Source organism: Fibroporia radiculosa, assembly GCF_000313525.1.
Source record: "Fibroporia radiculosa TFFH 294 genomic supercontigs, scaffold135, whole genome shotgun sequence".
In the NCBI taxonomy this organism is placed as follows: domain Eukaryota; kingdom Fungi; phylum Basidiomycota; class Agaricomycetes; order Polyporales; family Fibroporiaceae; genus Fibroporia; species Fibroporia radiculosa.
Genome location: NW_012133177.1, coordinates 7,862 through 34,570, shown reverse-complemented (window position 1 = coordinate 34,570; position 26,709 = coordinate 7,862). Strand labels below are relative to the sequence as shown.

Here is a 26,709-nt window from a genome sequence, read left to right as displayed (position 1 = left end):
CTGAAAAATACCCTGTGAGGCTGTCGGTTTAATGTAGGGGAGAGACGAGGCTTCCCATTCCACCATCATCTCAACGAGATTGGAATAGCACATTACGCTAGCCCACTAGTGGTAAGTGGAAGTAAATTCGACTCACATTATCAACATGATACACGTGAAGCTGGGAACAAATAATAGCATGAGTATCTTTGTATTCGAACCGTTCCAATGCAGGAATTCAAACAGCTCTGGATTTTGTTCGTTCGTTGCAGAAAACTCAGGCAGAGAACAGATGATGAGAACGTCTTGATGGACTGACATATCTTGATTGAACCCGGTTCGCATAGTGTACTCGTTGTTCCGCGCATTCTCAAGATTCCATACGTAATTCAAATCTTATGAGTCAATTATGTAGCCAGTAAAGATTAGTACTTAATCCGGAGGTCCATTTGCAGCACTTGGGCCGTGCGGCTGGCCTTCGCAATTGGGCAACAAATCTTGAATCCTAAAAATGATGGGGAATAGTGGCATGAGCAACCGCCCGCTGTTCAAAACAAGGAATGGAAGTGCGCTTCGCCACTTTGTTGGAGACTTCCGGGTCTGGCATGGGCATCCACCGGCAACATATCTTGGTGGTCTCGAGGTGCACCTCCCTCCAAAATTGCAGCACTCAGACACACAGGGTCGCCGTTCAGATTCTCGACCTAGATGTACTCGGGCAACCTGCTTGAAAAAAAATAATCACAAAAATAGCATCGAGAATCCAAAACGGCCGCAATTCCCCCATACCTGTCTCTCGAACATACTCAAATGGGTCACACAGTCTGGCTACATTGTCAACTCTCGTGCTATCTAAGAGGAACAGTCGGAATCAAGGAGAAGTGCATTCGGGTGAATCATGCCATTCCTGTGCGGTGGTAAAAGTTCACTGACGGGAAGGAGATGATTGTCCTGCATGCCCAAGCCTCCTACTTTATGAGAAGGCGTCGCCATTCGGAAGTTATACAGTATCAGTCGCCTGAAGAGTAACAAGTATCCTCTCCTCTACCGCACGAACAACATCAGACGGCGTGTTGAGGCTCAGCATGAAATATGCAACGTTGCCCAACGTCCGGTAGTGGAACCCAAACGGCGCTCCTCCAGGGGCGGATGACGGAAGAGCATCATCCGTGCGCAAATTAAGAGGCTCGAGCATTTTATGCGCGGAATGCGATTGGTATCCTGCATAGACGTCAGATCGCCCATATACGTCCACCTGAAGAGTCCTACGCACCAGCAGCTTCATCGCGTATGTGCACAGCGAGCACCGTCCCCAGGGCCATGACTTCACTCACACAGTTCAGTGCTGCAATACGGCTAACGAACGCCGGGTCCCAAAAACTCCAGACTGCCGTCTGCCTCTCCCCTTCGCCTATCGGTGCACCCCACCGCATGCGTGCATCATCCCACGCGCTGCTCGCGGCCAGCTCCTCCACAATGGCCAGCGTCTCGTTCGCAACCTCGCACCCAACTGGATACGCGGTGTAGCTATGGCCGTGCAGCAGCGCATCGGTTTTGTTCTCGCTCAAGAATGTACTGAAGATAGAGTCAGACGCGAGCGTCGCTGCGAGGGGTACAAGTCCGCCCGTGAGGATCTTCGCATGGACGCTGATGTCAGGGTAGGCTCCAAGAATGGAGGACGCGCTCCGCACGCCGAGGCGATACAAGCCGACGAACACCTCGTCGAAGACGACGGGGAGTCCAGACCACTCTCCTTCGCGTAGAGGCGACGACCCGCGCACGATATCAACCAAGACGCGCTGAAAGAGGGGGTCAACAAAGATCATTCCACCAGCGCCCATCACGAGCGGCTCCAGTACGAGTGCTCCCAACGTCGGGCCGCCGTTCTCCTTCAGCTTCTTTAACGTGCGTTCGACGAACCGTCTGTATACAGCGGCGAGCGGGGTCGATAGCCTGCTCCGAACGTCGTACGCCTCATGTAACGAACCAACTTCGACGTGATCATATCCAGCATCTTCAGCGATGGCAGGCAAGAGAGAAATGTCGATCCGTCCCTTGCGATTTCCAATTGTGGGTGCGTCGAGCCAGTATCCGCGCGCTTGGTGCCACTCGCACGTATACACACCTTCCTCGCAGGCGTCCATAGCTCCAATCGTGTCCCCGTGGTAGCTCCCTCGAAGACCCAACACGCCTAACTGCTTCCGCGCGGCACCGACAATACCATGGCGCACGGCGAACGCACGTAAAGCCATCTTGAGTGCGACCTCCATGCCTGTGGAGCCATCGTCCGAGAAGAATACGCGCGATGCCCAACCATGCCCTGGGCCAGAATGTATGAGCCGCTCAGCGAGTTGCAGGGCAGGGGCATGCACTGCTTGGGGATACATGACGTGTCCATAGCGGCCTGCAGCACGAGCAGCGGCGAGCGTCAGTGCAGACTTAGCATGGCCAAGAGCCTGCGTCCACCAAGATGCAGACCCATCCAATTGAGGTTCCAAGAGTGACGAAGATGATGCGGAGGGAACAGAAGACATCGACGAGCTTGTCTCTGGATGAGGATTGGTCTTATGGCCATTATAGACGGAGAAAAAGTCGTGTGACGCGCTGTCAATGACGTTCACGTCTGCCTTACTAACAACCAGTCCATGCTGCACAAATGGCCACCATAACGTATTTAGCGCGCGCTGGGGCATGGAGTCTAGCTCAGCAATTCTCTTCTCGTGACATGAGCCGAGATGCCCCAAGGCATCGAATATACCGCCTTGTTTCTGCTCAGGAACAAGTCGAGAGTAGTATCGCTCCATCTCTACGCGTTCGTCACGAGGATTCGCAAGGCGCGAGTGTGGACGCTCCAGAGAAAGTAAGCGTATGCCACGCTCCGCGAAATATGGATCAAGGTATTCGGCATTTCGGTAGTATTCGTCGCGGAACAGAAGGATGAGGTCAACGATATAGCCACGAAGGAGGAGTGATTCATAAGCGGAGATGGTCGAGGAGATCCCGCCGAGATTAGCATCTCCAACCAGGACAGTCGGCAGAAAAAGGGGACGGTAGCAGTCTGCTTGGGTCGTCCCGGAGAGTGTCGGGCTGTGGACACCTGGAGGGATCATGCAGATGCAAATTACGAAAAAGTATGAGATACTTACCTCCAGCAGTCTCAACATACATATGACTATTCTGTGCGGAGCTAGCGGCCGACTGCCTGATGTGAGACGAAACAGTGGTCAAAAAATCGGCATCGGAAGGAACCTCAAGCTAGATATGAGAACGACATCCAGGTACCAGGATAAGTTCCAATGTACCTGTCTATGGCTCTCTGTTCCTGCAAGCTTTGCCGCCAGATGTGGACTGACAGGTTCCCCAAATCTGTATAGACATGCGCTTTGTATCATCTTGTTCTGTGCGCCAGCAAAGCGCTCAATATGCCTGTTATACTTTCATCGTGAGATTCAAACAGGGGAAATGTCACGGAACGCGTACATATCATCCGCATCCTCCATCCGACCAGTGCTAACGGGCTTCAGGTAATGAACGGGCACGCCTGACGCGGCGGATGCGCGCACGAGAGCAGTGGTGAGGATTGTCTTGCCGACATCGGTGTTTGCGCCAAAGACTTGATGGATGCGGAGATGTTTGAAGAGTAGAGACATCCCGCATGAATCGAAAGGTTGCAGAGTCAAGACATGCTCAGAGCTTTGCCGCACTCAAGAATGAAAACAAAAGTCGGGTCTGCCGCTTAAATTCCGCGCGATTGCCAGATCGATCGGCCAAAGGGCGGATCTACTTCCAGTGGCGACTCGATACAGTCCGAGTCAGCAGCGCCTCGCCAGACAACTGGTTGTTTCTCCCACCGGCAGTTGAGCCGGTGTCAATGAGGAATCAGTGGGGAAACATGCCATTAGATTGCGGAGACTTAGAATTGAGACATGCTCGTCCGCCAAAAAATAACAATTACAGATATGTCGTCACAGAAACAGTGGACACCAGACAGTGGAATCCGGTCGATACTCTCGCAATTCGCTCGCAATGACTCAAACCGCTCTTGATGGCGGGGAATTGCACGGATGTGCGTCACCTGCCCAATCCGACTTCGCCGAAATCTCGTCTGCTCTAGCGAGGCTTTGACGTCTCGACGAAGAAGAAACATCTGATATAAGCAATGTCTAATCCACAGAAAGCTGATTACCGGTACATAGCATCCCTCCAAATACGTTACGCATAAGATAACACTTTCTGCCTCTACGCTGTCGCGTGCGACATGCCAGACGCTACTCCTATAGGCGTCGACGTACCAGATGCAGCGACTTCTGCAGAATTGACAGCATCCAGGAGCCGTAATACTGCATTGAAGCTGGTAAGTTGCTCCGGGGCATATCGTTCGAATGTGAAATGCTCGCCATATGCGATCTCCGCAACGGTCATCTGAAATTGACCCGGCATAATCGGTACACGCACCAATGCGATAGGCCGCACGTACCAATATTTCTGCCGTGAGGCCTTTAACAGGTGATGCGCCGCTTCGGAATCGATGCATCCGATAGATGGCATTCTCAAGAAACACTAGCCGCCTGTCTTCCGAGCTCTGCGGAGCATTCTCATTACTTATTGACTTCCAGACGTTTCGCTCACATTACTCACGTGAAACTCAGCCTCATACGGCCAGTCCGCAGATCCTTTCTTCGACATCTTCTCTTTGCCCACAAGGGCGGGATCCAGAAGCGCGCGGAGTGGATGGTCGAAGATGTGGTCTACCTCTCCCTCGTTCGCCTTCAGTCCATCGAGCACCGACAGGTCCGTTAGAAGGGCAACGATGGGCGAAACAACGACCTTTCGGTTGGACAGAAACGGTCGCATGACGCATACAGTGTGTATCGAGGGACAATTCAAAGGCAACCCAACTTCCTCGTTTGCCTCGCGAAACTGCAATGTGCAACAGCGCATCCCATCCAGCAAGACCACTGAGTAAAGATATCGAGTTATTACGGACAAGACTCACGGCAGTCGCTACAGCGTTTGCATCATTTTCGTCCACTTTCCCGCCCGGAAGCGCGGTCTCTCCCGGGTGTGCGCGCAACGTCTTTGAGCGCGTCGTAAGGAGCACGCGCAGCTCGTCCGCCTTTTCATACAGTAACACGAGCACTGCTGCCAAACGCGCCTGCCCTGAGCTGACCGAATCCATATTTTAGTTAACAGTCGTGCCGTAGAAGGAGAGAACGCACAGGTCGACTTCCTCTGCGCGATGTGAGTGCAACCGTTCGATGCATGCTTTTGATGAAGGTGAGAGTGATGCGAGCGTAGAAGGTGTGAGAGGGACAACTGTGGCGTCGAGTGCTGCCATTGAGGAAGAAGTGACCTGCTCAAAGATGTTCAAATATATGGAGGCTTTGCGAGCGCGGCTACTGAGCAGACGGATGAGTCGGACGATTCTCAAGTAATTGACTCATTCCGAATTGTTTGAATTTCATTTGAACAAACGCGCTCACGTGCTTCAAACTTCGCAACAGGAATGTATTCAACTGCAGTACGCTGTACAGTCGCAGGACCAGGCCACACAAGTATGCGCGCTAAGAATGCGATTTAAATTTAAGAATCTCGCTGTGCACAACAGGATGTGAGCTGTCTTGATTCTTGTGGCTTGTCCAACTTGATTATTTGATGTACAGGTCCACATCCACCATGAATGGATCATAGCTCGGGAGCTTGTTGCGGAATTGCGGGTACGGCAACAACGTAATCGCGACCTCTACTGTATCCAGGACTGACTTTAGGGACTCTTTGCTCAGGTACTCGTAAGGCTGTCCCTTTTCGTACGCTCTTTTCTGAAAAGAAACTACGAGCGTCTATATACGAGCATACGATCAGCTCATCAGACCAAGCCACTAAGATGCAAGGGCTAACGTACAATGGCGATGAGCCTCTTCACACTAAAATCGTCGAACGCGCACACATACAGAACAATGTACGGCGCGACAACCTCCACAGAAGCGCACAACTTCGTGAAGAGGTTGTGATACTCGTCTCGCTCTTCCTGTGGAATACAATAAGGCTCTCTCTCGAGAAAACCTGATCAATCCAGGAGAATTAAATGAGCACAGCCAGAGTATGTAGCCGCGAGGACGAACGTCTGATATATTCCTTTTTGAGTGCGGCAAGGTACGCGGTCGCCAAGCGTATATTCCTAGCATCAGGAGGCATATTGAGGTAAGGCGGAACGTAAGGCTTCTCTGGCGTCCAAGGTGAATTTTCCGGATTCAAGATAGTGGTAGCGTCACTGAGTGGCATATTGTTTCGCAGATAAGTTATTTCCGGAGTGCAGAGGTGAGAGGGGCTGAGGGGATAAGTGTCAAAGCAAAGTAAAGCGGAAGATGGGATATTCTGCGTGTGGCTTGAGTGGGATTCCAGCTCCAGCTCTGTGGACCCTTTGTGCGACATGCTCAACGTGGATGCCACGACGACTTGTGGCATGCTGTGTCTCCGACGAGAAGACTGTCTTTCATTGATTCAGCCGTTATCTGACGGTCTGAACGCCAGAGCAATTCATTTGTAACAATACCGAGTTGCGTTCAGAGACTTACTAGTCGACTGAGACCCGAAGCTCGAAGGTAGAATATTTGAATATCCGGTAAATGTTACTGGACTTGCACTACATGAACCCGGTTCAAAATCAGCACAACATAGCAATATTTTTTTCCTCGATTCAGCTAGACGTTCGGTCGACAAAGTTCGACATACTGGAAGGGACTCGCATATAGCCTGAGAGAGGAACGCGATCACGTTGTTCGTCGAGCGAGCGCTCCGAGAGTGATCGACGACGAAAACCTTATTAGTTCATGCGTGCAGACCGCTGCAACAGACTGCACTATGGCTAGGTCCACCTTAAATCTAGCAATCCGCTTCAGACATGTTTGCGTCGAAAAGCCTCAAACGCAGTATGCACAGCAGGAATCTTGTCTGAGCCCGCACTGCCCTTCTACGGTTCCGATGATTTTGAGATGCAAGAAGAGACTAGGGCACTAAGGGAGAACGGTAGTCTTAGGGCCGTTTAACAACTGGGAAAAGCAAGCGGACAAAGGTAGGCATTTCATAAACCCACTCCGCGGGGATCCACGCTTGCCTTCGCAACGCATAGACAACAAAGTCCATTTGCGCGCGTTCGCAAGATGATCCTGGCAACCAATCGTTGTCAAGGCTTCCACCACGATCAGATATCGTGCGCTGTGCCCCGCGTCGGTGTGGCGTAAGCCCAGTGCTTACTTTGAGGGTGATTATTGATTTCAAATCATTGGGTATTCCTTACTTACAGATCTCACCGGTTTTTAGTACAAGTATTGTCATAAAGTATAGCACGGCGAGTGAGGAACTTCAGTATCGCGCCGCTAGTGTCTCTCGAGCTCGAAATTTCAATTGTATCCTTCTCCACACCACTCGGCAATTGCGCCACGTTTCAGGCGCCTCCGAGTCCAAGTATAAAATGACAATGTTCTCTCGGGTCAATATCCACACATTGCACTCTAGTGCCTTCATCGTCCTCACACGCGCCACTGCTGTGTCTTCCTGTCGTCTTCGCTAGACCATCAGCGCCATGAACGTAAACGGCACCTGCGGCATCCACCGCTTTCCCATCGAAACCCTCAGCCATATATTCTCGTTCCTCTTCCCTGCCTCCCATCTGTGTCTTGGCGCAGAGGGCGGTTCAGACGATTTCCCTTATGTGTATTCCGATCTTGCAAATGCCAACAGGGACCTTGAGTCAGCTGTCTCGGTTTGTTACCAGTGGCGCGCAGCTGCGCTGTCTGCCTCATCGTTATGGTCCACCATTACTGCTGGAGGAAGTACAACCCCTGCGAAATTGAAGATCTTGCTGAAGCGTTCTGGAGCACACCCTCTCAGGGTATATCTCAGCACTCACACAGAGCTCGAGACCTACGATTTGCTGAACGCAAATGCATTTAGGATCAAGGATTTCCTTTATGTGAGCTATGCAGACGTGGAGACTCGCCTCTCCTGCCTGTCTCGGATGTCAAACACTGCTCCCATCCTTCAGTCGTTATACCTTGGCTGGCAGTATGATACTGATGTGGTCGTCGATCTCGCCTCACTCTTCGCTGGACAGACTCCAAGTCTTACAAGGCTCCAGGTGGGACCGTGGCAGCCCCCTCCGACGCGTTTCTTAGGGCTCACTCGCTTACGCCTGACCCACCTGCAAGACGATCAGGACATGCCGTTCGACTTTCTTATCGACACATTACGTGCCAACCCCGCCCTCGAGGAGCTGGTCCTATACGCGGCCGTCTCGGGGTGCTGTTTCACATGCTTCGCCGACAGGGATGGTATAACGAGGGAGATGTCTCTGAATCCCGTCCATCTCCCTCGACTGTCCTACCTTTACGTTGCATTCCACTACGCCGCCGATCTGCACATCTTCAATCACTTAGTGCTACCGGATACCCACGAATGTCTCGTCGTGGACTCTACAGAACAGAGCGAGGAGATAGATGAGTTCTTGCTCCCATTCCTGAACACCTACGTCGCTACCCTTGGCCAAGTCAGCAAACTGAGCATTTGTCATAGAGAGAAAAAGCTGGACCTTCTCTGTATCAACAAGCGCGGGACCATCCTGCGTTTTCGCGTCAACCCTGCCGCCTCCGCGAACCCTCCTGCTTTTCACGGGAAAATCTGGGATGGAATCTTGTCCCGGCTCTCGTTTGAAGACACAACGGAGCTGTGGATAGAGTCGGATGTCGGGATCGTGCTCTTTAGCGAGGTAACATGGACGGACGTTCTTCGCGCCATGCCATCCCTCCAGACCCTCTGTGCGCGAGGTGACGTTGTCAATCCCATTCTACAAGCTCTGCCCGCCATCATTCCCGATTCGCGCACTTGTCTATCCCTCATCTGCCCGAAGTTGCAAACACTCATCATACACAATGAGCCGGAGATCTCGATACGTCACTTTGAGATGTTGCTCCAGTCTCGGTTCCAGTTGGGCCATCCCATCCCCGACTTGCGCATTTCGTTCTTGGATCCCGATGTGTATGAGTATTCGCTGCGGGAGGAGCTCCGTGCGCTTAAGCGACTTCGAGGAATATTTGGTATTCAGCAGGTTCAGTTGGACTTGAAGTTGGAGGAAGACCGTCTAAGAATGTCGGTGCCGTGGAAGCATTTGCTGAACGTCCAAACCGAGTTCGGATATGATCCCTCAGTGCACCCTCACTTAGACTGAACGTTCGTCATGGCAACCATGATAGCACCAGTCTAATTAGCCCAATTTTGGGGAAATATAGATTTGAAATTCCATTTTATATATGATTGTATTCTGTGCGTCCAATACATGGACAACTACTACACGCAACTTGTGCGCGGAAGAGACCAGTGATATGTCAGGTATAAACAAGTATAGTCTCTTTAAGTCTAAGGGTCATAGAGTAGCGAGGCAGAGCTCAACGACGGAAGTTAGAGATTCCGCGGAGTCTAAAAAACAGAGGAATGGCTCAACGCAGGAAATAACAGATTCCGCGGAGCGTAGAGAAACAGAGGAAGACCTCAACGCAGGAAGCAGGGGATCCCGCGGAGTCTAGAGAAACATCACCAGGGATCTATCTTTTCACAAGCCGTGCGGCTCGCTCCCTTGCTCCGCTCCATGCTCGAGTCGCGCTTTCTTCGGACGCGAATCATGATCATCGTCGTCCTCTTCATCTGGAGATGTTTCGCGCGCTCGCTTCAACCCTGTCGTCGGCACGTATTCCGTAGAAGCCGGGCGAGTCACTGTTACCGGCAGATTAGGTTCCTCTTCAATTTCGACCAGAGAGGCAAAACAGCTAGAAGACTCGCTGTCCTTGCTGTAAACATGATTCTTTCCAGACGAGAGGGCCTTCTTGATATCTTTCATGAACCGTACTGTGAGAGACAAGCTCTCTAGATCTATCATATTATGAATCTTCTTCTGCTCACGACCGTGCTTCAGATATTCGATGACCATCAGCTTTAGACAACAAAAGTTGAGTCAGCTCATATAAAGTAGGCATGTTAGTGACTCACGGTCGCAATTAGTCGTCTGATGGTATGTCTATCGAAGGTGCAAACATAGACAGGCAGTTCTGGCTCTATGAGGGCTGCTTCCGCACTCGCCTCTGTGTACAGCTTCGCGAATGGATCCCATTGTATCTGCGGAATAAAGACGTGGGGCATTCGGCTGATACCTGCGAAAAAAGATTTAGCACTCAATTAATATTGACTGACAACACAACCCACGCATCCTAAACTCTTCCTTCATACGCTGTATGTCTTGTACGGCCCGTCGCACATCCTTCACAGTCGGAGCACCGGGCGGAGGGGATGCATCTTTGGCGCTTTGAGGTTTGTGCTTTGGTCCTTCACAATCAGCGGCACCCGTCTCCTTCAGACGCTCCGTCAGTCGCTCGAGCCGAGAGGACACCTGCGATAGTTGGTCCTTGAGCTGTTGGACCTGCGCCGTCAAGATATCGACTTCAGCATGCGTTGACATGTCCGGCGCCCCCTTAGGTGCCTGGTGATTATCTGGCCGCGCGTGAGATGAATTAAGAGGTGGCTGAGAAACAGGCGAGCTCGTGGCGCGGGGAGCTCCAAAGAATCCCGTAGGAGAAGGAGGATGGCGTGGCATGGATTGAGTCGAGCCCGTTAGTGGGGCCTGGGGTCTAAGAACATTTGGCACTTGACCACGAAACGGAGAATGTGATCGGGGACCATTGGGCAATGTACTGTTTGGGGATACGTAGGTAGGCTTTGGGGGGCCTGTCCTGGGCGGGGGAAAGGGCCTACCGACGTGGACTGAATAAGTAATAATAGAAGGCACCAGACGACATGTACACACCTGTCTAAATTGGCAAAGTACTCAGTGCACGATTGAAGCTGTTCCTTCAACGACGCCAACAGCTCTTTATCCTTTCCAATTTTGCTGCGCAGCTGGCTCGTACTAGCCTTGGACCCCGTTCCGCGTATGCAAAGATTGAACTCAAGATCAGCCAGACGTTTTTCATCGCCTTGTAATTTGCTCATGAAAGTATTGATTTGAATCCGAGCCATTGCCAAGAACTCCCCCCTCTTTTGAGGAGTGGCCGACCGCGCTTCAGCAAGCTCGGCATGAAATTTCCAGTGTATAATGTTGTACTGGGCGTCAGTGCCTCTGTGGGGGCAGCTACACGGTGTATTCGACTGGGTTCTTGGGTTCCACGGTTCTATCTATGGAGTTCGAAGTATCGCGGTGTCAAATGTCTGATGCGTATCTTGGAGACCACAGTTCCGTACCAACATGTTTTAGAGCTGTTGTGGCGCTGGATAAACGGGATTATACTTTGCGAGTGTCCGAGGCAACAAGCACTAGTGTTTTGTCAACAGCCGAATAATAATATCACGCCGAACCGCTCACCTTCAAAACTGGACTATATGCGATACTGATCCAGAGATCCGACAACTGACTCAGTGAGGAGAGGCGGGTTGAGGTTAAGGTGTGGCGTCACTGGTGTCGGTGTAACAGTATTGATTCGATGTGGCGGGTGGACGCGATGGGAGATATGAGTGAAAAAGCAGCGTCAACACACAACCTGTTTGTCGGCTAATGAGGGCTGGAAGTAGAGGGTCTGCGAGAGAAGGAGATGAGAGAGAAACAAAAGACAGAAGGCCCTTAAGAAGAGGACAAAGGGCGCCAAGAATGGTCTGGAATAAAGTGCACTGCCTGCGCATGGGCCCTTTGTGGTACAGCTCTGACCCTTGTGCATAATCAGATTCTCCTCTGAGATATATGAGCTAGAGCGACTGTCTGTAAGGTCTATTCAGCGGGACGCTTCAACTGCCAAGCAGATCCGAACGTCCCAGTGAAGACGGTCATGATCAACCATTCAATGATGACCAGCTTTTATATATGTGAAGACCCAGATCTGAGAAAGACTTACACGACCACTCAGACGAGTTCTGCAACCCACACTCCAGCTCATGGTCCCCTCTCAATTCACAGTGAATGGCGGATATCCTCGACACATCAGAGATCGTCGTCGATTGATGAAATGGTGACCAGACGTCGACAAGAATATTGTAATCCATACAGAATGCAGAAAGGACTTGATTGCGTCGAATTGGCGCAGATGAGGGGTAAGTAGGAGCAGTCATCGAAGTCAAGGAGGCGCGCTCGCGCGCGTGGATGGTAAACCAAACCCTCCTCAGAGGCCGCTGACATCTCATAAATATGGCCGCCGCATCGCCCACTGCCAATTCACCAACCTAGCATATCCACAATTCAAGTCCATTATAAAGGAAAGTGGCGTGTTTTTGTATTCAATAGACAACATAAGAAGCAATCTGAATTACACACGCATGTAATTGATGGGGATTCAGTGGAATAAGAACATTACCATGTGGCATGGAAAGAAAACTTAACTAGTAGGAAGGCCGCAGTAAGTCGAAACGAGATTGAAAGCCTGTAATGTTGCAACATACAGGTCATACCAGTGTGAGCTCCGCTTGTATGGCACGCTCGTGCTTCCAGTGCATTGTCATTTTTGGTGCGCTCGCATGAAATTGCAATTCCACCTGTTCCACTCCAAACTTCCCCTGTACACCTAGACCTTTTGGCCACATCGCCTCAGAATTGCATCCACTGAATGAAACATGGAGGTTTCGAATCGGACTTCCATGTGAGAAACGAAAGTGTAGAACGTCGTGGAGAAGTGTCAACGACAGCGTTGGCGGATCATGGATCACTAACGTTTGTAGGTTGGGACAAACGACATATCCGCCCCCGTCCTTGACGAAATAGCTAACGAGAGCATGGAGTGTGGGATCCACAGCATCGCCTAGCATGCCAAGAACGAGCAATGAAGGCATACCATGGAGAATTGTCACCCACGTAAAAGAGTGAAGAAAAGCTGCTGTATAACTGAGATGCACCTCGATCCAGAGTTCGGAGAGGTGCGTGAACCTAAGTCGATTCAATAGCGCTCTCCAAACCAGAGAATGAAATTCTGGGTGAGCAGACAAAGACGGGTTTGTCCTGAACCATACAGTCCGCCCATTTGGACAGGTATAGGCCGTTCTGAAACAGTCTTTGCGATGACAAACACTGAATGTGCTGACTGCGGCCCCCTCGAATACGTCTCGTAAGAAGGGCAAAAAGTATTCATCCAGTTCGTCGTTTGGGTACCCTCCCCATGCGACCGGCACCACTATACACTCGAGCGCATTAGGAAGCACTAAATGATGGAAGAGGTGAAGATTGTCTGGATGATCGTACGAAACACATATGAAGGAAAGCCGAGGAAGCCAGACAACATTCCGCAAAAGAATTTGGGGACCGCCGTGATCGTCATGGGCGTTCTCTCCGTCATTACTATTTCCGTCATCACTTACATCGCTACACATAGGACACCGGCCGGGAACGGAAGAGTTTAGGCATAACGACTCGAGGCCAGGATTTGCACGTAGTAGTTCGAGCAAGCAGTGCAACTTGAAGTAATGGCTACTATCATCTGACAAATTGTCAAGACGCAGAGATGTGAGGTTTCTGAACTTTTGACCTGCCGGTAGCCAAGGTTCCGACTCCAGTTGCTTCAAGCACGGCATGGGGACACAAAGGAACAAGTTACCATCAATGTTAGAGCCATAGCTCCACTGCAAAGACATCGATTCGAGTACAGGCATTGGATTGTTCATGAGCGACAGACAGCGATAAACTTCTTGGTAAGAATCCGTATAGAACGAACAGTGAAACCCCTTGAGCCGAAATGCGTTGTAATTGAACAGTATGAAAGATTGAACGCTGCGATGGTCTTCCAAATACACTAGCAGTGGAAGGCTTCCAGATTGCCGCAGATATGTTTGGACCGTCGAGTGCCTGGTAGTCGAGTTTGCAGCGATCGCGGTCCAAAGCTTCGGAAATGCAAGCATGGCCGCGCACCATTGGCGGCAGACGAGCATTAGTTGACCAAGCTGTTTATTCGCAGTGGTCGTCTCCCAGTATGCAACTGACGATGAGACTGACTCGAGATCAGGCAAAAAGCACTCAAAAACATGAGCCAGAGTTTCCAAAGGGAACCAATGAATGGCACTCATCGCCATTTTTGTTGAGCCAGCAGCAATTGGAGAAGAACGGGTCCGCTGCAACTCTAATGTAGTAAAAATGAATAGGAGCTGCACTTCCACGAGAGAAAGACTAGGTCAGAGGATGACTTGACCGTGTCTTCCTGCCACGGTTGGACTTTGTGGTCTGTGAGTCGGACTTTGAAGTTCACAGTCCGGCAGTGGACGGATCGCACATGGCAGTGGTCTGCGACCGTTTGAATCTCCCGGGCCTCCACATGAATATTTGAACACAATCAAGTTTCGTCCGGTTCGTCAACTCTTGTCGCGTAATCAATCTCCCACATTGTTCTCATCTATTACTTTACTTACTTACAGGAAGTATCATGCGTGCCTGCCAGGGTATTGATCCTGATCGATTGTTTTGAGCCACTAACAGATGCAGTATCATACTTCACTTATGTGAATGGGCTTATACAGAAGTGAGTAGGTATGTAGAGAGGAGTGACGTTCATGTACTGGGCCGTCATGATCCGAACGATTTATTGAATACAATACAACCACTACTAGTGAGTCCGCGCGCTTGGTTCCGTACAATGGAGGTGTCCCATTGTCTATGAACATTCACCGTTAAAAACCCTGGATATGGAGAAACAAGTCATGCCCGGTGTTTGGTGAAGTTCCACAACAAGCTCACTCTCCTTGAATCGGAGATAAATCGACACTCCCTTCTCTGCCCATTTCTTGCCACGAACTATTTGTTGGTCAGTAAACCGCCTCTTTCCTATACAATCCCTGAATATCGTTTTGTACAGATTTTGAGCAGCGGCTGGCCGTGGCTCCCCTCTTTAATTTCCGTTCTACTTAAAAGTGACACGATGATTGGAATCCATTCCCTTCCACTGGAAACTCTTACGCACATCTTTCGTTTGTTTTTCATAGAAGACGACGACTTTATATGGGACTTCGAGCGCGTCTATTGTGACATCCTAGAGGCTAATCGGGCCCTGGAAGAGACCATGTTGGTCTGCAAGCACTGGTATTTTGCCGCGAAATCGTTCCCCCGCTTATGGACCAGGATCCCCGTGTCTTGGCCAATGGGTGTCGCAGCACTTGAGACGCGCCTGCGGCGGTCCGCGCCGCTTCCGGTCAAGATATACATGACATCGTCGGATCTTAACTTGCTCAGGTTGCTCAACAACTACGCGGCACGACTCCAAGAATTCCACGTGAACACCGATTATAACTTGACCGACGACGAGGCAGCTGATGGTGTCGAGATTATGGTCAACCCCGCACCATTACTTGAACGTCTATCGTTTGTCTGGTATTACCGATTCCACTGGGGCGATACGCTGGACGGGTTATTTGGGGGAGTAATGCCTCGTTTGACAAAACTGTGCATTTATCCATGCGAGCCCTTCCCTCAGGACCAGTTCCGAAACCTTACTCGTCTGCACCTCATTCGCCAGGCTGACCAGGGGACATACACTCTCCCAGAACTATTGGACACCCTCCGGGCAAACCCCACCCTTGAAGAACTAATTCTATGGGCTGCTGTTCCTGCGAACTGCCCTGGACACAGAGAGGGAAGCTTCCTTGACTGTGTACCGCTGCCGAAGCTTCGTATTCTCCATCTGACCTATTACTGGCCGGAAGACATACACCTCTTCTGTCACATGGTACTGCCACGCGGGGTCCACACTGTCATTCAAGAACTCCCTATCGAAGGTACAAGTTCGGGCATAGAACGATATCTTCCCATGATCTTCAACATGTGGAAAAGATTGTACGTTGTCGCCAAGATGAGTATCAGCTATTGCGACTCTGTCTGGGACATGCTTGGGATAGAGAGTTCGGCAGAACGGGGAGGGGGTTCGGCATTTCGATTTAGATGTCGTCTTTCTCCACGCAGCTGTCGATTTTTCTCAGTATTGCTGATGGGAACTCTTGGCCTCGATCGGCTTTCGGAGCTCTGGTTCGAATCATACATGGCGGACGCGGAGAAAATCTTTGAGGAGCGAATGTGGGTGGCAGTGCTGGCTGCTGCGCCGTCTCTGCACACCATTTGTGTACGTGGTTGTGTAACCATTCCCATCTTGACAGCGCTCATCTACCGCTCAAACGAAAATGTTGCGCCTGTTCCTTGTCCTCTGTTGCAGACTGTCAAAATCTACGACGAGCCGCGGATATCTTCGACGGCGTTGAATATCTTTACGATGTATCGGCACCAAGTTGGATACCCTATCTCAGAACTCGAGATAAGCTTCAAGACAGATGCAGAATCCGTGCCACAGCAGGGAGACGTTCAAGCATGCGTGGGTAGCATTCTGTCTTTGGGTGTTATACGAAGAGCCGACATACGTTATGCTGTCGAAATGGATGACCGGCCGAGAGTATGCCCGCCTCCAATTTGTACCAGGGGATCTGAGCATGGACAAGACTTTGCTCCTCATCCACCCCCAGACAAGCCCACGTGCACTATACGATTGCATCATTGATGACAGCGGACAGAGTTGCAGGAGAGTTACATAGTGTTTTCTAGCTAAGTACTGTAATAATTTGTATCGCAATCCACCTCGCATATAGGCGCACGAATAAGCGAATTCGTTTCTCGAGTATCGCCTTGATTGCCGCGTTGAATAGTCTCGGTTTCTGGTCTCGACGTCAGTCGCGCGTACTCCGACTTCAATCATAATAAATTCCAATGCAAACCCCCTCTGCGCGTAGCTCACGCCAGAGTCTTCATGAGTGTGCAATTACACGGCATTATCGTACAAGGGAACCAGTGACACACGCGCCGATCCACCGAAGAATGCAACTTTCAGACTCGAGGTGTGACGGACAATGGCTCAGCATGCAAACGAACCGCGCGAGAGTGACCTATTTACGCGCGCGCTCACCCTCTTGGGGCCGTCCTGAGAGCGGGTGTCATCGCGTCGGTAGTCTGCATGCCTACGTTCCGCCATTCCCCGAGGCATCAGGAAGCTTTCCTGGCGGGGTAACTCGTGCGCCTACAAGAAGTCACGAACAAAGCAACAAGCACAGAAAGAAGAGCAGCAGATATGTACAAACATGTCGCGCCCCTGACCATCCGCCGCGATCGAGATCGAAGGCTTGTATTTGGTTTCAGGCCGCGTCGTATGGGACTAATGACGCCAGACCATTAATCATTGAATTTTTAAATCACATTGGTAGATAGAGAACGTACCATATGGCTGCTCTATTTGTCCCTGGGCGATCGGCGGCCAGACAGAATACGAGACGAGAGTGGCCAGTTCTCGCCTCGCAGCCTGTCTTGTCACCGACAGCAGATCATCTCCTGGACATAGCTGAATGGATAAATATCCTGCAAACATGATAAGATGTCACAGGTGAGCGGCGTAGAATAACGTAAGATTTTGCCGAAAAGCGACACCTTTTGCTATGCTGGGTAAATCATTGTCGTGCGCCCCTCCCAGCCGGATACACACGGACACCTACTCGCAGAGAATGTTACTTATAGATCATGCTGAAAAGCAGCGGGATGCAAACCATACGCCAATTGGTCCGACTGGGGCGAGAACTGCAGGCGAGGACGGTATTAGCCTCACATCAGACAACAGTACAAAGGAAAGTTGCATGTGCTAGGCCGTTCAACAGCTCTCTGAGCTGCAGTCTATCCAGGCTCGGAGCTTATATTAAAGGGGTAAGCAGATTATTTTCAGATGGCGGGGAACAAAACGTACGCTGCAACCTCTCGTCCAGATCTCGGCTGATATACTGAAAAGCGCGACTCAAGTAACGCAATTGGCAGCATGCGCGATCAAAGAACAAAAGAATAAGAGCGCAAACTCTATTCTCGCTTCATTGTTTTATTGCCTCTGGCTTTACGTATTCTGAAGATTGACTGCTGACTGGGAGTCAGCAACACACGCAAGCAGACTAGAGACGACGAAGATAAGAAAACGGGGGAAATACTTGGCCATTCTCCGGGGAAGCTAGGTTCACAGGGGTGATCAGGCCCTCCCCCAGCCTCGCCGGTGTAACGTCCGCTCTTCACCCCGACGTCCACCTCCCCTTGAAGAAAGTCTTGCGCTTTGGACAAGTTGTGTCTAGAAATTACATCAGAGAGGAGATGGATCTGGAAGGCGTAACAAGGAAGCGGACGTGGGTGAATGTGTGCGTGTGAGTAGGGGGAAAGTCTGAAAGGCACCAGCGCAGGTGCAAAACGGCGCGGTCGTTAGGACCATGACTCCTTCGCACGCCGTCCTGGACCGCGTGAGAGCCATACCTGGATAGGATCCGCATCCTTGGGGCTGACGGTGCGCGGGGAATCAAGTGCGTCTGTCGGATCTGAAAGACACAGAGAGGGCGAATAGGGTTAGCAGACAGATGGCATGCGAATAGCGACGAGCGGTTGGAGGTAGGGATAGAGAGGGAAAATGTCCAGTAGAGAATAAAAACGTGCAAATATTTTTCGGTTTTTCCATTTTTACTAGTGTTTTTGGATTTTATGATTTGAGAAGAAGCGAGAAGATGGCGAGTGGCAAGTAGGGTCATCCTCGCATGCGATTGAGGCGTCCGCCAAGGCCTAGAAACTTGATGGGCGCCCCAGCCACACATGAGTCGCCTGTGCCTTTTATGCGCGAGTCGACACCAGAGCTCAAGCCAGGAGTCCCGGAGGCAAAAACGCGCGGTGCGAGATATCCATGCGCCTCTGAGCGACGCCAAGTGGGAGGAGCGTGTAGGCGTATGGCTGGATACCGGGGATCGCGGCGGCAGACCATTCGCAAGGAATGCGGCATCCGGAGCCATGGACGACCTTGATGTCGGCCAGCGAGGCAATGGGCTTGCGCAGTTTCTCCCTTTGCTGCTTGTTGCTCGAGCCGCTGCGCTGAAAGCGGGGGCGCGTTGCCAGCCTGATGAGCGTCGGCAAACGGGGTGTCTTAGACCCAGGAGGTGGTGGAGAGCGGAGAATTTTGCGCTGGGCGGATTCAGCGCGAACCAAGACAGCGAAGCTGACGTGGAGGGCATTCATTGTGATAGTAGGAGCACAAGTATAGTGTGTGGTCCGAGAAGGAAAAGGTTGGAGAAAAAGAGAACTGGGTGCCACAAGACAGTCTGGTGGCATTTTAGCCATGGGCGCGTCGCAGTCCAGACTGGTCGTCAGGTCGATGCGACCAGGCTGGTGATGAACGATATCCGGACCGCCAGTCAGAGTCAGAACTTCGTGCTCCAATGATCTACTTTCAGCGAGTGAAATTAGACTAGGGCTCGAGGACCTCGACGCGGCCAATTCTTAGCGAGAGAAATGACAATGAAAAGGGGTACCTGGTGCGTGATAGTGGCTTTGATTGACAAAATGAACATAAGCACCGGCAACGATGCATCTCGCAGAGAGGACCGGGGTGGACTCCGCACGCCAAAATGAGAAAAAGCATATTAACACTTGCATAGCCAGAAAGATCTTGCGACACTGGGCACCCACAGGCTGTAGACCGGCCGCTTTATTTGCAGGCAATACATTTGGTGCTATCTCAAGCTAAATGATACAGCATATTTTTTATCCCGACAATGCGCGAACACACTTACGGCATCCTGATCATGTTATACATTCATCATCATTTTACTGCCTGCGCCGTCTTTAGACAACACGCTCAGTCGAAAGGCCTCATCACGTCATTGCCCCTAACATCGGTTGCAAAGTTGCTGCGAATGCCCTCCTTCCAGTTCGGGACCTCAAAGGTCGTGGTATGGCACCAGGGCTTAAGCCTCAGCTCCTTCTCGATGACGCATCCGAAGTGTTCAGACCATCCCAGGCGCGGGAACGCCGCCGTGGTCGTCTCGATCAGGCGGGGGTGGATCAAGTTGGCGCGACTGTAGGTGCATGCACGACTTTAGTTTGCTTCCCGTATAAAGAGAGAAGGGACTTGCATTCCAACGTTGTCTGTTGCGATCTACATTAATACCCTGCGACATTCATGACATATGATTGAAGACATACCCAGAATAGTCGCCAGCTGCAAGATCTGGCCAATCATGGTAATATTTCCGCTGCCCGCGCATGAGACTCCTCCAGCGCACGGAAACACAATAGACTCACCCAGTGACGAAAATGTCCTGGTGGCGAATGATCGCATCGCAGACGCTGTCAGCCTGGTCCTCCACGCCACCCTGCTGGAGGATGAGATCGCGCGCGACGATCGCGCCCTTGAACTCGAACGACATCTTAGTCGTTGCCAGGAAGCGCTCCGCCGTGCCAATATCATGCAGGAGGCAGGAAAGGTAGTACGTTTCGTGGTCATAGGACCAGCTGGGGAAGTGCGTCTTCACAAGCGCAGTGCCTTCAACGTCGATGATTAGTACATACACTCCTTGTGAGCGGGATGTAGAAGGCACACCGTAGATGTACACCCGGTGGCTGTGGTTGTAAGTTTGGTCATCGAGCTCTTTCTGCGTTGTCGTCAGTATAAGGACGGGTGCATGAAAAGGTGTGGACGCACCCTCACGAACGCCTTCACTTCACGAACAACCGGTGAGTCAGGAAGGGGAAAGTCAGCTGCAGTGAACAAGTCCTGCTTTGGATTGGGACCGGAGGCTGTGGGGTGGTCCTTGAAGAGAATCTCCGGGTCGCGAACAATAGGGGTAAACCCATAGAACGTAACGGGATCAGTAGACATGGCTCGATGGTAGAATTAGGATCGAGGACGGATGTCCAGATGTTGTAAATCGTTGAAGGAGCTGAGGATGCAATCCGCTGATCCTCAAGGCCTTCATATAAGTAGTTGGCGGGCGGGAACTGGATTGATGACAGGATGTTTTGGGTGAAATAATCACGCCATACGCATGTTTCGGACGGTCGATCATCGATTATTCGAAACCAGACAATCTATGAACACAAGGTCACGGGTCATACTTGGGGTCATGCGCCAGCAAGTCCTACTACACTTGTTGCAGCTGCCCCGCCCACTACAGACGCTGCTCCAGCTGAGTCAAGCACATATGGTTCAGACACAGCGGGTACGACATCAGTTGCGGAGGCCGCAGGGGCTTTGATATCAGCTGCGGCCGGCGCTGATGCGGGAATGATAACAGACGACGTCTTGTCTGTCGGCGGACTATGGGACGTCTTCGCTTTCTTCTTCCTCTTCAACATAGCTGTCGCATAAGATCAGATACCAGTACGAGTCATTGGGATGGGAGGGAAACCCGTACCGACAGACACAGCGCTTTTCACGCTATCCACAAGATCCCTGCTCTGTTCAAGATATTCCGTGTCATCAAAGCGATGCTTCTTGCCCGCCAGTGGCTCCGGGTCTGTACTGCTTGCCGAGTCTACAATACCCAACTTCTTCTCGAGAGCCTCTAACTTGGCTCTTTGAGCTTCCTGTTGAGCCTTCTTCCGCAGAGGCTCACTCTCAATGTAGTCAGCGAGTCTGATCAAATAAGGTGGGCAACATATACAACAGTAAATTCGGCAGTGTACTACGCACCTCTTCGCTTCCTTGATCGTGCTCAATCTCCGTCCACTCAAATCCCTGCAGGAATCGTTATTGCTAGTTTTCTGGCTACTCATCCTACCGCCCGCAGCACGAAGCTGAGAGCCGAAACCTCCCTTCCCGCCTCGGAGACGAGGGACGAGTCGGAGAGTAACCAGCCGAGTAGATTCGTCCCGCATTTGCGCTTCATCATTGGAAAACCAGAGTGTTGATATCGGCGCGCTGAGTGCAGGGGCGCAGCCACGGTTCGGAGAGAGAGCAAGGTTGGGAGGCAGTTCAGGATAACGGTTGGCAAGGAGATCATAGACAGTAGAGAAGGGAGTGTCTTGCGGCACCGAGAGCGATAGGGTAGGGAATGGGGGGAACGTGGCGACGAGGATCGAGACGGACATGGTGGTAATCGTCGATAGAGAGCTGGTAGTCTGTCGTTGCGAGCGTTGGGCTGAAGCTAACCAAACAGACACATACACAGACTTGTACTCGTAGCGTCAAGTAGCGCCAGGCTAGTACGTAGTAAGTACAGCTTCAATACTGTTCTGTCTCCAAAATATTACATCCTTCTTGAATTACTTTCATTCAGGCTGAAGGAGACTCGCAGCTGGACTTTATACTTACTATCCCTGCACGGTCCCGCAACAGCTACAACTTTGCTACGTTTGCCCCATTCTCATCAATTACTCTGCGGTAGCATGTAAATTCCGCTGTTTTCCTGTATGCATAAAAGTGCTAGTTGTCAATGTTTGCATGCTCGGCGTGTTTGCAGTTTGAACTCTGTAGGGAAGACTCCCTGATGGAAACGCAAATGAACATGTGCCCTGTTGTGCGTCACGCGTTGCTTCGTTGTGGGGCTGCGGGCAACAGCAACTGTGGTCGACAATCGACGTCGACCTCGATAACGACTACTAGGTCTTCATGTCTCCGCTTCCAGTCGACGACTTTCTCCGCGCAGGCATCCCGCCCTCGTTCCAGTGGCCCGTCAAGTTCTGCACAGCGACGACCGTCGCCGCGTTCGTGCTCTCCGTCATCACAGGGAACGTTTCACAGGTCGACCGTGTGTGGACCTTTCTGCCTACCATATATACTGCCTATTTTGCCTTGCTGCCCCTCTGGCCGCACAAGGCGCCACTCCCGCTATGGCCGCATACACCCGAGGTCATTCACCCGAGTATCACACAGACGTACAGTCCGAGGGCACTGTTGATGTTAGGACTGGTGGTGCGTGTGCCTTCACCTAATTTCGAGTTCGCATAATGATGAACGAGCCTTTGTCTCAAGGTCTTCTGGATGTTCCGGTGTGTTTATTTCTCTTGTGCTATGTCAAAGTGCGAGCTATAAAGCCCCTAGGTTATCGTATAACACCTGGCGAAGGGGTTTGTTTAATCTGTAAGAAACTGTGTATCCCCATTCTGTCTCATTGCTTACTCTTCTCTTTAGCCACGACGAAGACTACAGATGGCAGATTGTCAGAAACAAAATCCCTCCATGGTTATTCCAGGTATTCAACCTGGTCTTCATAGGTGCGTATGCCCTCTTCTGTTTCCTCTGCCTCGTTCTTGAACGTTCTTCCCCTATTCTAGCTTTCATACAGAACGTCATTCTCTTTCTGCTGGGTGTTCCGGCTCATATTGCTGCATTTCAGCAGCCTGAGAGATTGAGCACATCTGACTATATACTCGGCACACTTGCCTTCGTGGATGTTGTCCTCGAATTTGTGGCAGACAATCAGCAATACTCGTTTCAGACGTATAAGCATACTGGTGCACACGAAAAGAATGAATGGATTGGTGCACGGATTAAGTGGACGCCTCGCGATGCGCAACGCGGTTTCATCACACGGGGTCTCTGGGCCTGGTCGCGCCATCCAAACTTCCTGTGCGAACAGACGTTTTGGGTGCGTAGCATAGTTGGAAGCACGGACACTCAACCTGATTATTTTTGTCTCACAGGTTATCATCACGCTCTTCCCGCTACTCGCTCCCGAGTCGCCCAACTTGTCCCCCCTTTCCTCGACGTCGATGACGCCCCTCTGGTCACTCATGCCCGCGCTGGTCCTTTGTTCACTATTCTTCTCTTCCACACGCTTTACAGAGAGCATATCGCTTTCCAAATATCCCGAGGCGTACAGCGCCTACCGCCAGCGCGTAGCAATGTTCGTGCCATTACTAACTCCGGTATGGGGTCTGCTGCTACAGCTCAGAGGAAAGAAGGCAGCGGTCGATGAGATACTTTTTGGCCAAGACAAAACGGGGAAAAAAGAAGAGTAGATACGACAATTGTGGACTCGTCCTGGACATTGTGTACGTTCGTAGCTGATTGTTGGTTTGTTGTATCTGGAAAGACCGTATTGTGTAATCACCTATTTTGCGTAGTAATTCCTTCCCAAGGTAGCTTCAGAAAATGTATTGTTCTTATTTTCATAAGCACTGCGCGCAGTGAAATACAGGTACGCATACAGAATCAGATGTTACAAAACTGGTGGGTCAATAGTGACAGTGATCACAGAACATGGTCTGAACTACAATATTTGACGCATTCGGCAGCCACCTAAGACGGACGTGATGCAAGCCCCGGGGGGGCTCTAAACTTTCGGATCTTCGAGCAAAGACACCTTCAATGGCAACTCGGGGACGTTACTCTCCGGCCCCACCGTGGGGTACCATATACCGCCCACGTTCCACATGACGGGTTTATCTGTCTCTTCGAAACGAAATGTTGAGAGCAACACGGACAGCACGACCTCTGAAAACATGGAAGTCAGAAGATAAGCCAGTCCGACTTGGAAAAAAAGAGCTTGACGTACTCATTTCCATTTCCGAGAATTTGAAGCCACTACAAATTGAACCATGAGATAAATCGGGATCGGTGCGAGGATAGAAAGACCTACATGCATGCTCTTTTTCCTCCCATGAAAGTCATCCTGTGTTGTATGTATAGGAATAGTGCAAATCACGAACAATAGATTAGACTCACAGGTTGGAATAGACGCCAGGAATTGAAGCCTCTGTGACCTTAGCGGGGAGCGGGGACAGCCAGCGTTCGGGCTTCCATTCGAGAGAATCCTCGCCCCACATGGCAGGTCTAAGATTAGAGCCCATCGTACCAATGAAAATCTCTGTGCCCTCCGGAATCGGGATCTCCTTGATCAAAGTTCCATCGAGCCCGATAATCGGCTCGGACAAGGGGAGAACAACATCTTTTGTTGGCCTACATACGAGAAATCAGCGTCGTGTAAGTCAAAATTGACCCTGAAGAACCACTACGTACACGCGAGTGACCTCCGTAGCAGGGGGATAACTGATCGTATGTTTGATGAGCACGTCGTCGAATCAGGATGTGGTATCACTCACACACGCAGTGTCTCTCGACAGACTGCATCGAGCAGACATAACTTGTTCAAATCCTCATAAGATATAGAGTCTCCTGCACCCGTATTCTGAATCTCTTCTCGCAACTTCTCTTGCATCTCGGGACGCTGGGCAAGAATATGCAAGATGCGAGAAATTGTATTCGACGTAGTATCCATTCCAGCGAAGACAAAGGTTCTGATGATCATGGGGAATACTTTGGTAAAACAAACATTTAACGCCTAGTGAAATATTGTCACTCACGAGATTTGTGCAATCAACTCCTCTTCGGACAGCCTGTCTGACTCAGACGCGGCAGTGTTCGCTTTAACTGCTAGATATTTCAGCAAAAACGAGCTGCGAAGAGAACCGCAACGCACGCAGTATGCTCATAATGTCTTTTCCTTCTCCTATTTGATGAATGACTGCCTGGTCGCCCCTAGCGAGAGCCTCTTTCTTTTCCCGATAAACCTCAACTGATTTCTGGGACATTGTGTCTATGATGTTTTTGACAGCCTGCACGTCTTTGTTGGGGATCAAGTCAAGAAGGCGTCTCCGCAACCAAGCAGGCCCTAATGCGGTAAAGAATGGGAGGAAGTGCCGAGAACCGTCGAATTTCTGCAGGCTGGGGCTAAATAGCATGTACCAATCAGCAGCGCATTTTTCGCATACAATAAAAGTGCATGCCTCAAGTCTTTCAGTGCCTCTCCGAAAGCATTCTTGGAATCCTCAGTAAGTGGATCGAAAGAATAACCAAGGCCGCCTTGCCCGATGAGTTCAAGAGCCGTCCGGCCAGTCCATCCGAGGACGTCCAGTTCTTGGGGCCCTTTGGCGACACGCTGAGCAATGGCACTACGGAGCTTCAAATGTGGGGTTATTCAATGTCATCAGATAATGATTGGTCGCGTACCTTATGGGAAACACCGTAAAACAGCGGTATCATGTTCCGCATGTGTGCAATCGAGAAGACCGGATTGAGGATCTTCCGTTGTCTCCGGTGAGTCTCCCCTAATCCATTTGTATCGGCTGCTTTGTCGCAAGTGACGAGTAATTCAACGTACCTAAAGTTGAAATGAGTCCTGGACCAAAGATGAGCTTCAGTGCTCTAGTGTATGGTGAGATAGCTTCGTGTAATAATCGAAGGATAGCATACGCAATGAAACCCTTTGATTCCTGGTATATGTGTTCCTCTTTGATGACAATTGTGTGCAGTGCCTTCGGATCAGAAACGTAAAGTACTGTGCGCTGCAATCTCAACATGAACGGGGAGGTGTCGCTCCAGCATCAACAAGATTCATACCCCCAGCATACCGCTCATTCTGCAGACAGAGCCATAATTCAGAGCAACCTCCTTGTTGAACTCTACCCCAAAACGATTGAAAAATTTGCCGAAGTGTCCTGACAGGTTTTTCAGTAAATTGGAGCAAAACAATGGAAGGAACGATTGAATGCGCACCATAGACGAAAGATTTATTGGGAGGACCTGGGATATTATCCAGAACAGAATTAACCTGCTTGTTGTGATAGTAATTCCAGATGGCCCAGGTCAGTCCGACAATAAGGACCGGAGAGAGAAAGTCAATGTATGCCATGGCGTGGAACTCGGATGGGTGCTGCACTTTCAAGAATGCAGTGGGTTTTGTCTGATACTATCAAGACCATAAATACCGCTTTCTTAGGCTTCTAAGAAGCATCATCACGTATCCACCAATGTGTCGACGGCCCGGGACTGTAAGCGAGCCTAAGATATCAAGACATCATTTATATTCTCTTTCGCGTGTCATTCATAGAGAAAATATCGGTGCTAATTGCCTCCCCTGCGAAATCAGTTTTCGAACTTTGATTAGCTGTATTGCTGT

At 50.7% G+C, this 26,709-nt stretch overlaps 11 protein-coding genes across 11 annotated transcripts; 3 read left to right on the top strand and 8 right to left on the bottom strand.

Moving 5' to 3' along the window:
- Positions 1 to 979: 979 nt before the first annotated feature.
- Positions 980 to 3,629, bottom strand: FIBRA_00388 (uncharacterized protein; the record flags this gene model as incomplete). The annotated part of the gene is made up of 5 exons (XM_012322286.1): positions 980 to 1,200; positions 1,253 to 3,076; positions 3,126 to 3,234; positions 3,282 to 3,405; positions 3,460 to 3,629. The coding sequence occupies 5 exons, from the start codon at positions 3,627 to 3,629 to the stop codon at positions 980 to 982; spliced, it is 2,448 nt and encodes an 815-aa protein (XP_012177676.1).
- Positions 3,630 to 4,218: 589 nt separating this feature from the next.
- On the bottom strand, positions 4,219 to 5,317 carry FIBRA_00387 (uncharacterized protein; the record flags this gene model as incomplete). The annotated part of the gene is made up of 5 exons (XM_012322285.1): positions 4,219 to 4,401; positions 4,457 to 4,561; positions 4,618 to 4,899; positions 4,976 to 5,144; positions 5,199 to 5,317. 5 exons carry the CDS (start codon positions 5,315 to 5,317, stop codon positions 4,219 to 4,221), a joined length of 858 nt encoding a protein of 285 aa, XP_012177675.1.
- Positions 5,318 to 5,627: 310 nt separating this feature from the next.
- Positions 5,628 to 6,444, bottom strand: FIBRA_00386 (uncharacterized protein; the record flags this gene model as incomplete). The annotated part of the gene is made up of 3 exons (XM_012322284.1): positions 5,628 to 5,819; positions 5,882 to 6,042; positions 6,102 to 6,444. The coding sequence occupies 3 exons, from the start codon at positions 6,442 to 6,444 to the stop codon at positions 5,628 to 5,630; spliced, it is 696 nt and encodes a 231-aa protein (XP_012177674.1).
- A 1,117-nt stretch (positions 6,445 to 7,561) lies between these two features.
- On the top strand, positions 7,562 to 9,202 carry FIBRA_00385 (uncharacterized protein; the record flags this gene model as incomplete). Its single annotated transcript, XM_012322283.1, has 1 exon — positions 7,562 to 9,202. The coding sequence occupies one exon, from the start codon at positions 7,562 to 7,564 to the stop codon at positions 9,200 to 9,202; it is 1,641 nt and encodes a 546-aa protein (XP_012177673.1).
- A 381-nt stretch (positions 9,203 to 9,583) lies between these two features.
- Positions 9,584 to 11,040, bottom strand: FIBRA_00384 (uncharacterized protein; the record flags this gene model as incomplete). Its single annotated transcript, XM_012322282.1, has 4 exons — positions 9,584 to 9,961; positions 10,018 to 10,178; positions 10,231 to 10,772; positions 10,829 to 11,040. 4 exons carry the CDS (start codon positions 11,038 to 11,040, stop codon positions 9,584 to 9,586), a joined length of 1,293 nt encoding a protein of 430 aa, XP_012177672.1.
- Positions 11,041 to 14,903: 3,863 nt separating this feature from the next.
- On the top strand, positions 14,904 to 16,526 carry FIBRA_00383 (uncharacterized protein; the record flags this gene model as incomplete). The annotated part of the gene is made up of 1 exon (XM_012322281.1): positions 14,904 to 16,526. The coding sequence occupies one exon, from the start codon at positions 14,904 to 14,906 to the stop codon at positions 16,524 to 16,526; it is 1,623 nt and encodes a 540-aa protein (XP_012177671.1).
- Positions 16,527 to 18,670: 2,144 nt separating this feature from the next.
- On the bottom strand, positions 18,671 to 19,045 carry FIBRA_00382 (uncharacterized protein; the record flags this gene model as incomplete). Its single annotated transcript, XM_012322280.1, has 1 exon — positions 18,671 to 19,045. One exon carries the CDS (start codon positions 19,043 to 19,045, stop codon positions 18,671 to 18,673), a length of 375 nt encoding a protein of 124 aa, XP_012177670.1.
- Positions 19,046 to 19,904: 859 nt separating this feature from the next.
- FIBRA_00381 (uncharacterized protein) lies at positions 19,905 to 20,687 on the bottom strand (the record flags this gene model as incomplete). The annotated part of the gene is made up of 4 exons (XM_012322279.1): positions 19,905 to 19,954; positions 20,012 to 20,061; positions 20,111 to 20,460; positions 20,511 to 20,687. The coding sequence occupies 4 exons, from the start codon at positions 20,685 to 20,687 to the stop codon at positions 19,905 to 19,907; spliced, it is 627 nt and encodes a 208-aa protein (XP_012177669.1).
- Positions 20,688 to 20,929: 242 nt separating this feature from the next.
- Positions 20,930 to 21,898, bottom strand: FIBRA_00380 (uncharacterized protein; the record flags this gene model as incomplete). Its single annotated transcript, XM_012322278.1, has 3 exons — positions 20,930 to 21,165; positions 21,223 to 21,443; positions 21,501 to 21,898. 3 exons carry the CDS (start codon positions 21,896 to 21,898, stop codon positions 20,930 to 20,932), a joined length of 855 nt encoding a protein of 284 aa, XP_012177668.1.
- A 520-nt stretch (positions 21,899 to 22,418) lies between these two features.
- Positions 22,419 to 23,770, top strand: FIBRA_00379 (uncharacterized protein; the record flags this gene model as incomplete). The annotated part of the gene is made up of 6 exons (XM_012322277.1): positions 22,419 to 22,721; positions 22,782 to 22,798; positions 22,851 to 22,889; positions 22,941 to 23,023; positions 23,084 to 23,397; positions 23,453 to 23,770. 6 exons carry the CDS (start codon positions 22,419 to 22,421, stop codon positions 23,768 to 23,770), a joined length of 1,074 nt encoding a protein of 357 aa, XP_012177667.1.
- A 314-nt stretch (positions 23,771 to 24,084) lies between these two features.
- On the bottom strand, positions 24,085 to 26,442 carry FIBRA_00378 (uncharacterized protein; the record flags this gene model as incomplete). The annotated part of the gene is made up of 14 exons (XM_012322276.1): positions 24,085 to 24,245; positions 24,307 to 24,335; positions 24,391 to 24,423; positions 24,477 to 24,710; positions 24,771 to 24,800; positions 24,854 to 25,048; positions 25,115 to 25,181; positions 25,231 to 25,481; positions 25,523 to 25,710; positions 25,761 to 25,858; positions 25,912 to 25,955; positions 26,004 to 26,095; positions 26,151 to 26,248; positions 26,307 to 26,442. The coding sequence occupies 14 exons, from the start codon at positions 26,440 to 26,442 to the stop codon at positions 24,085 to 24,087; spliced, it is 1,656 nt and encodes a 551-aa protein (XP_012177666.1).
- Between the last annotated feature and the right edge of the window lie 267 nt (positions 26,443 to 26,709).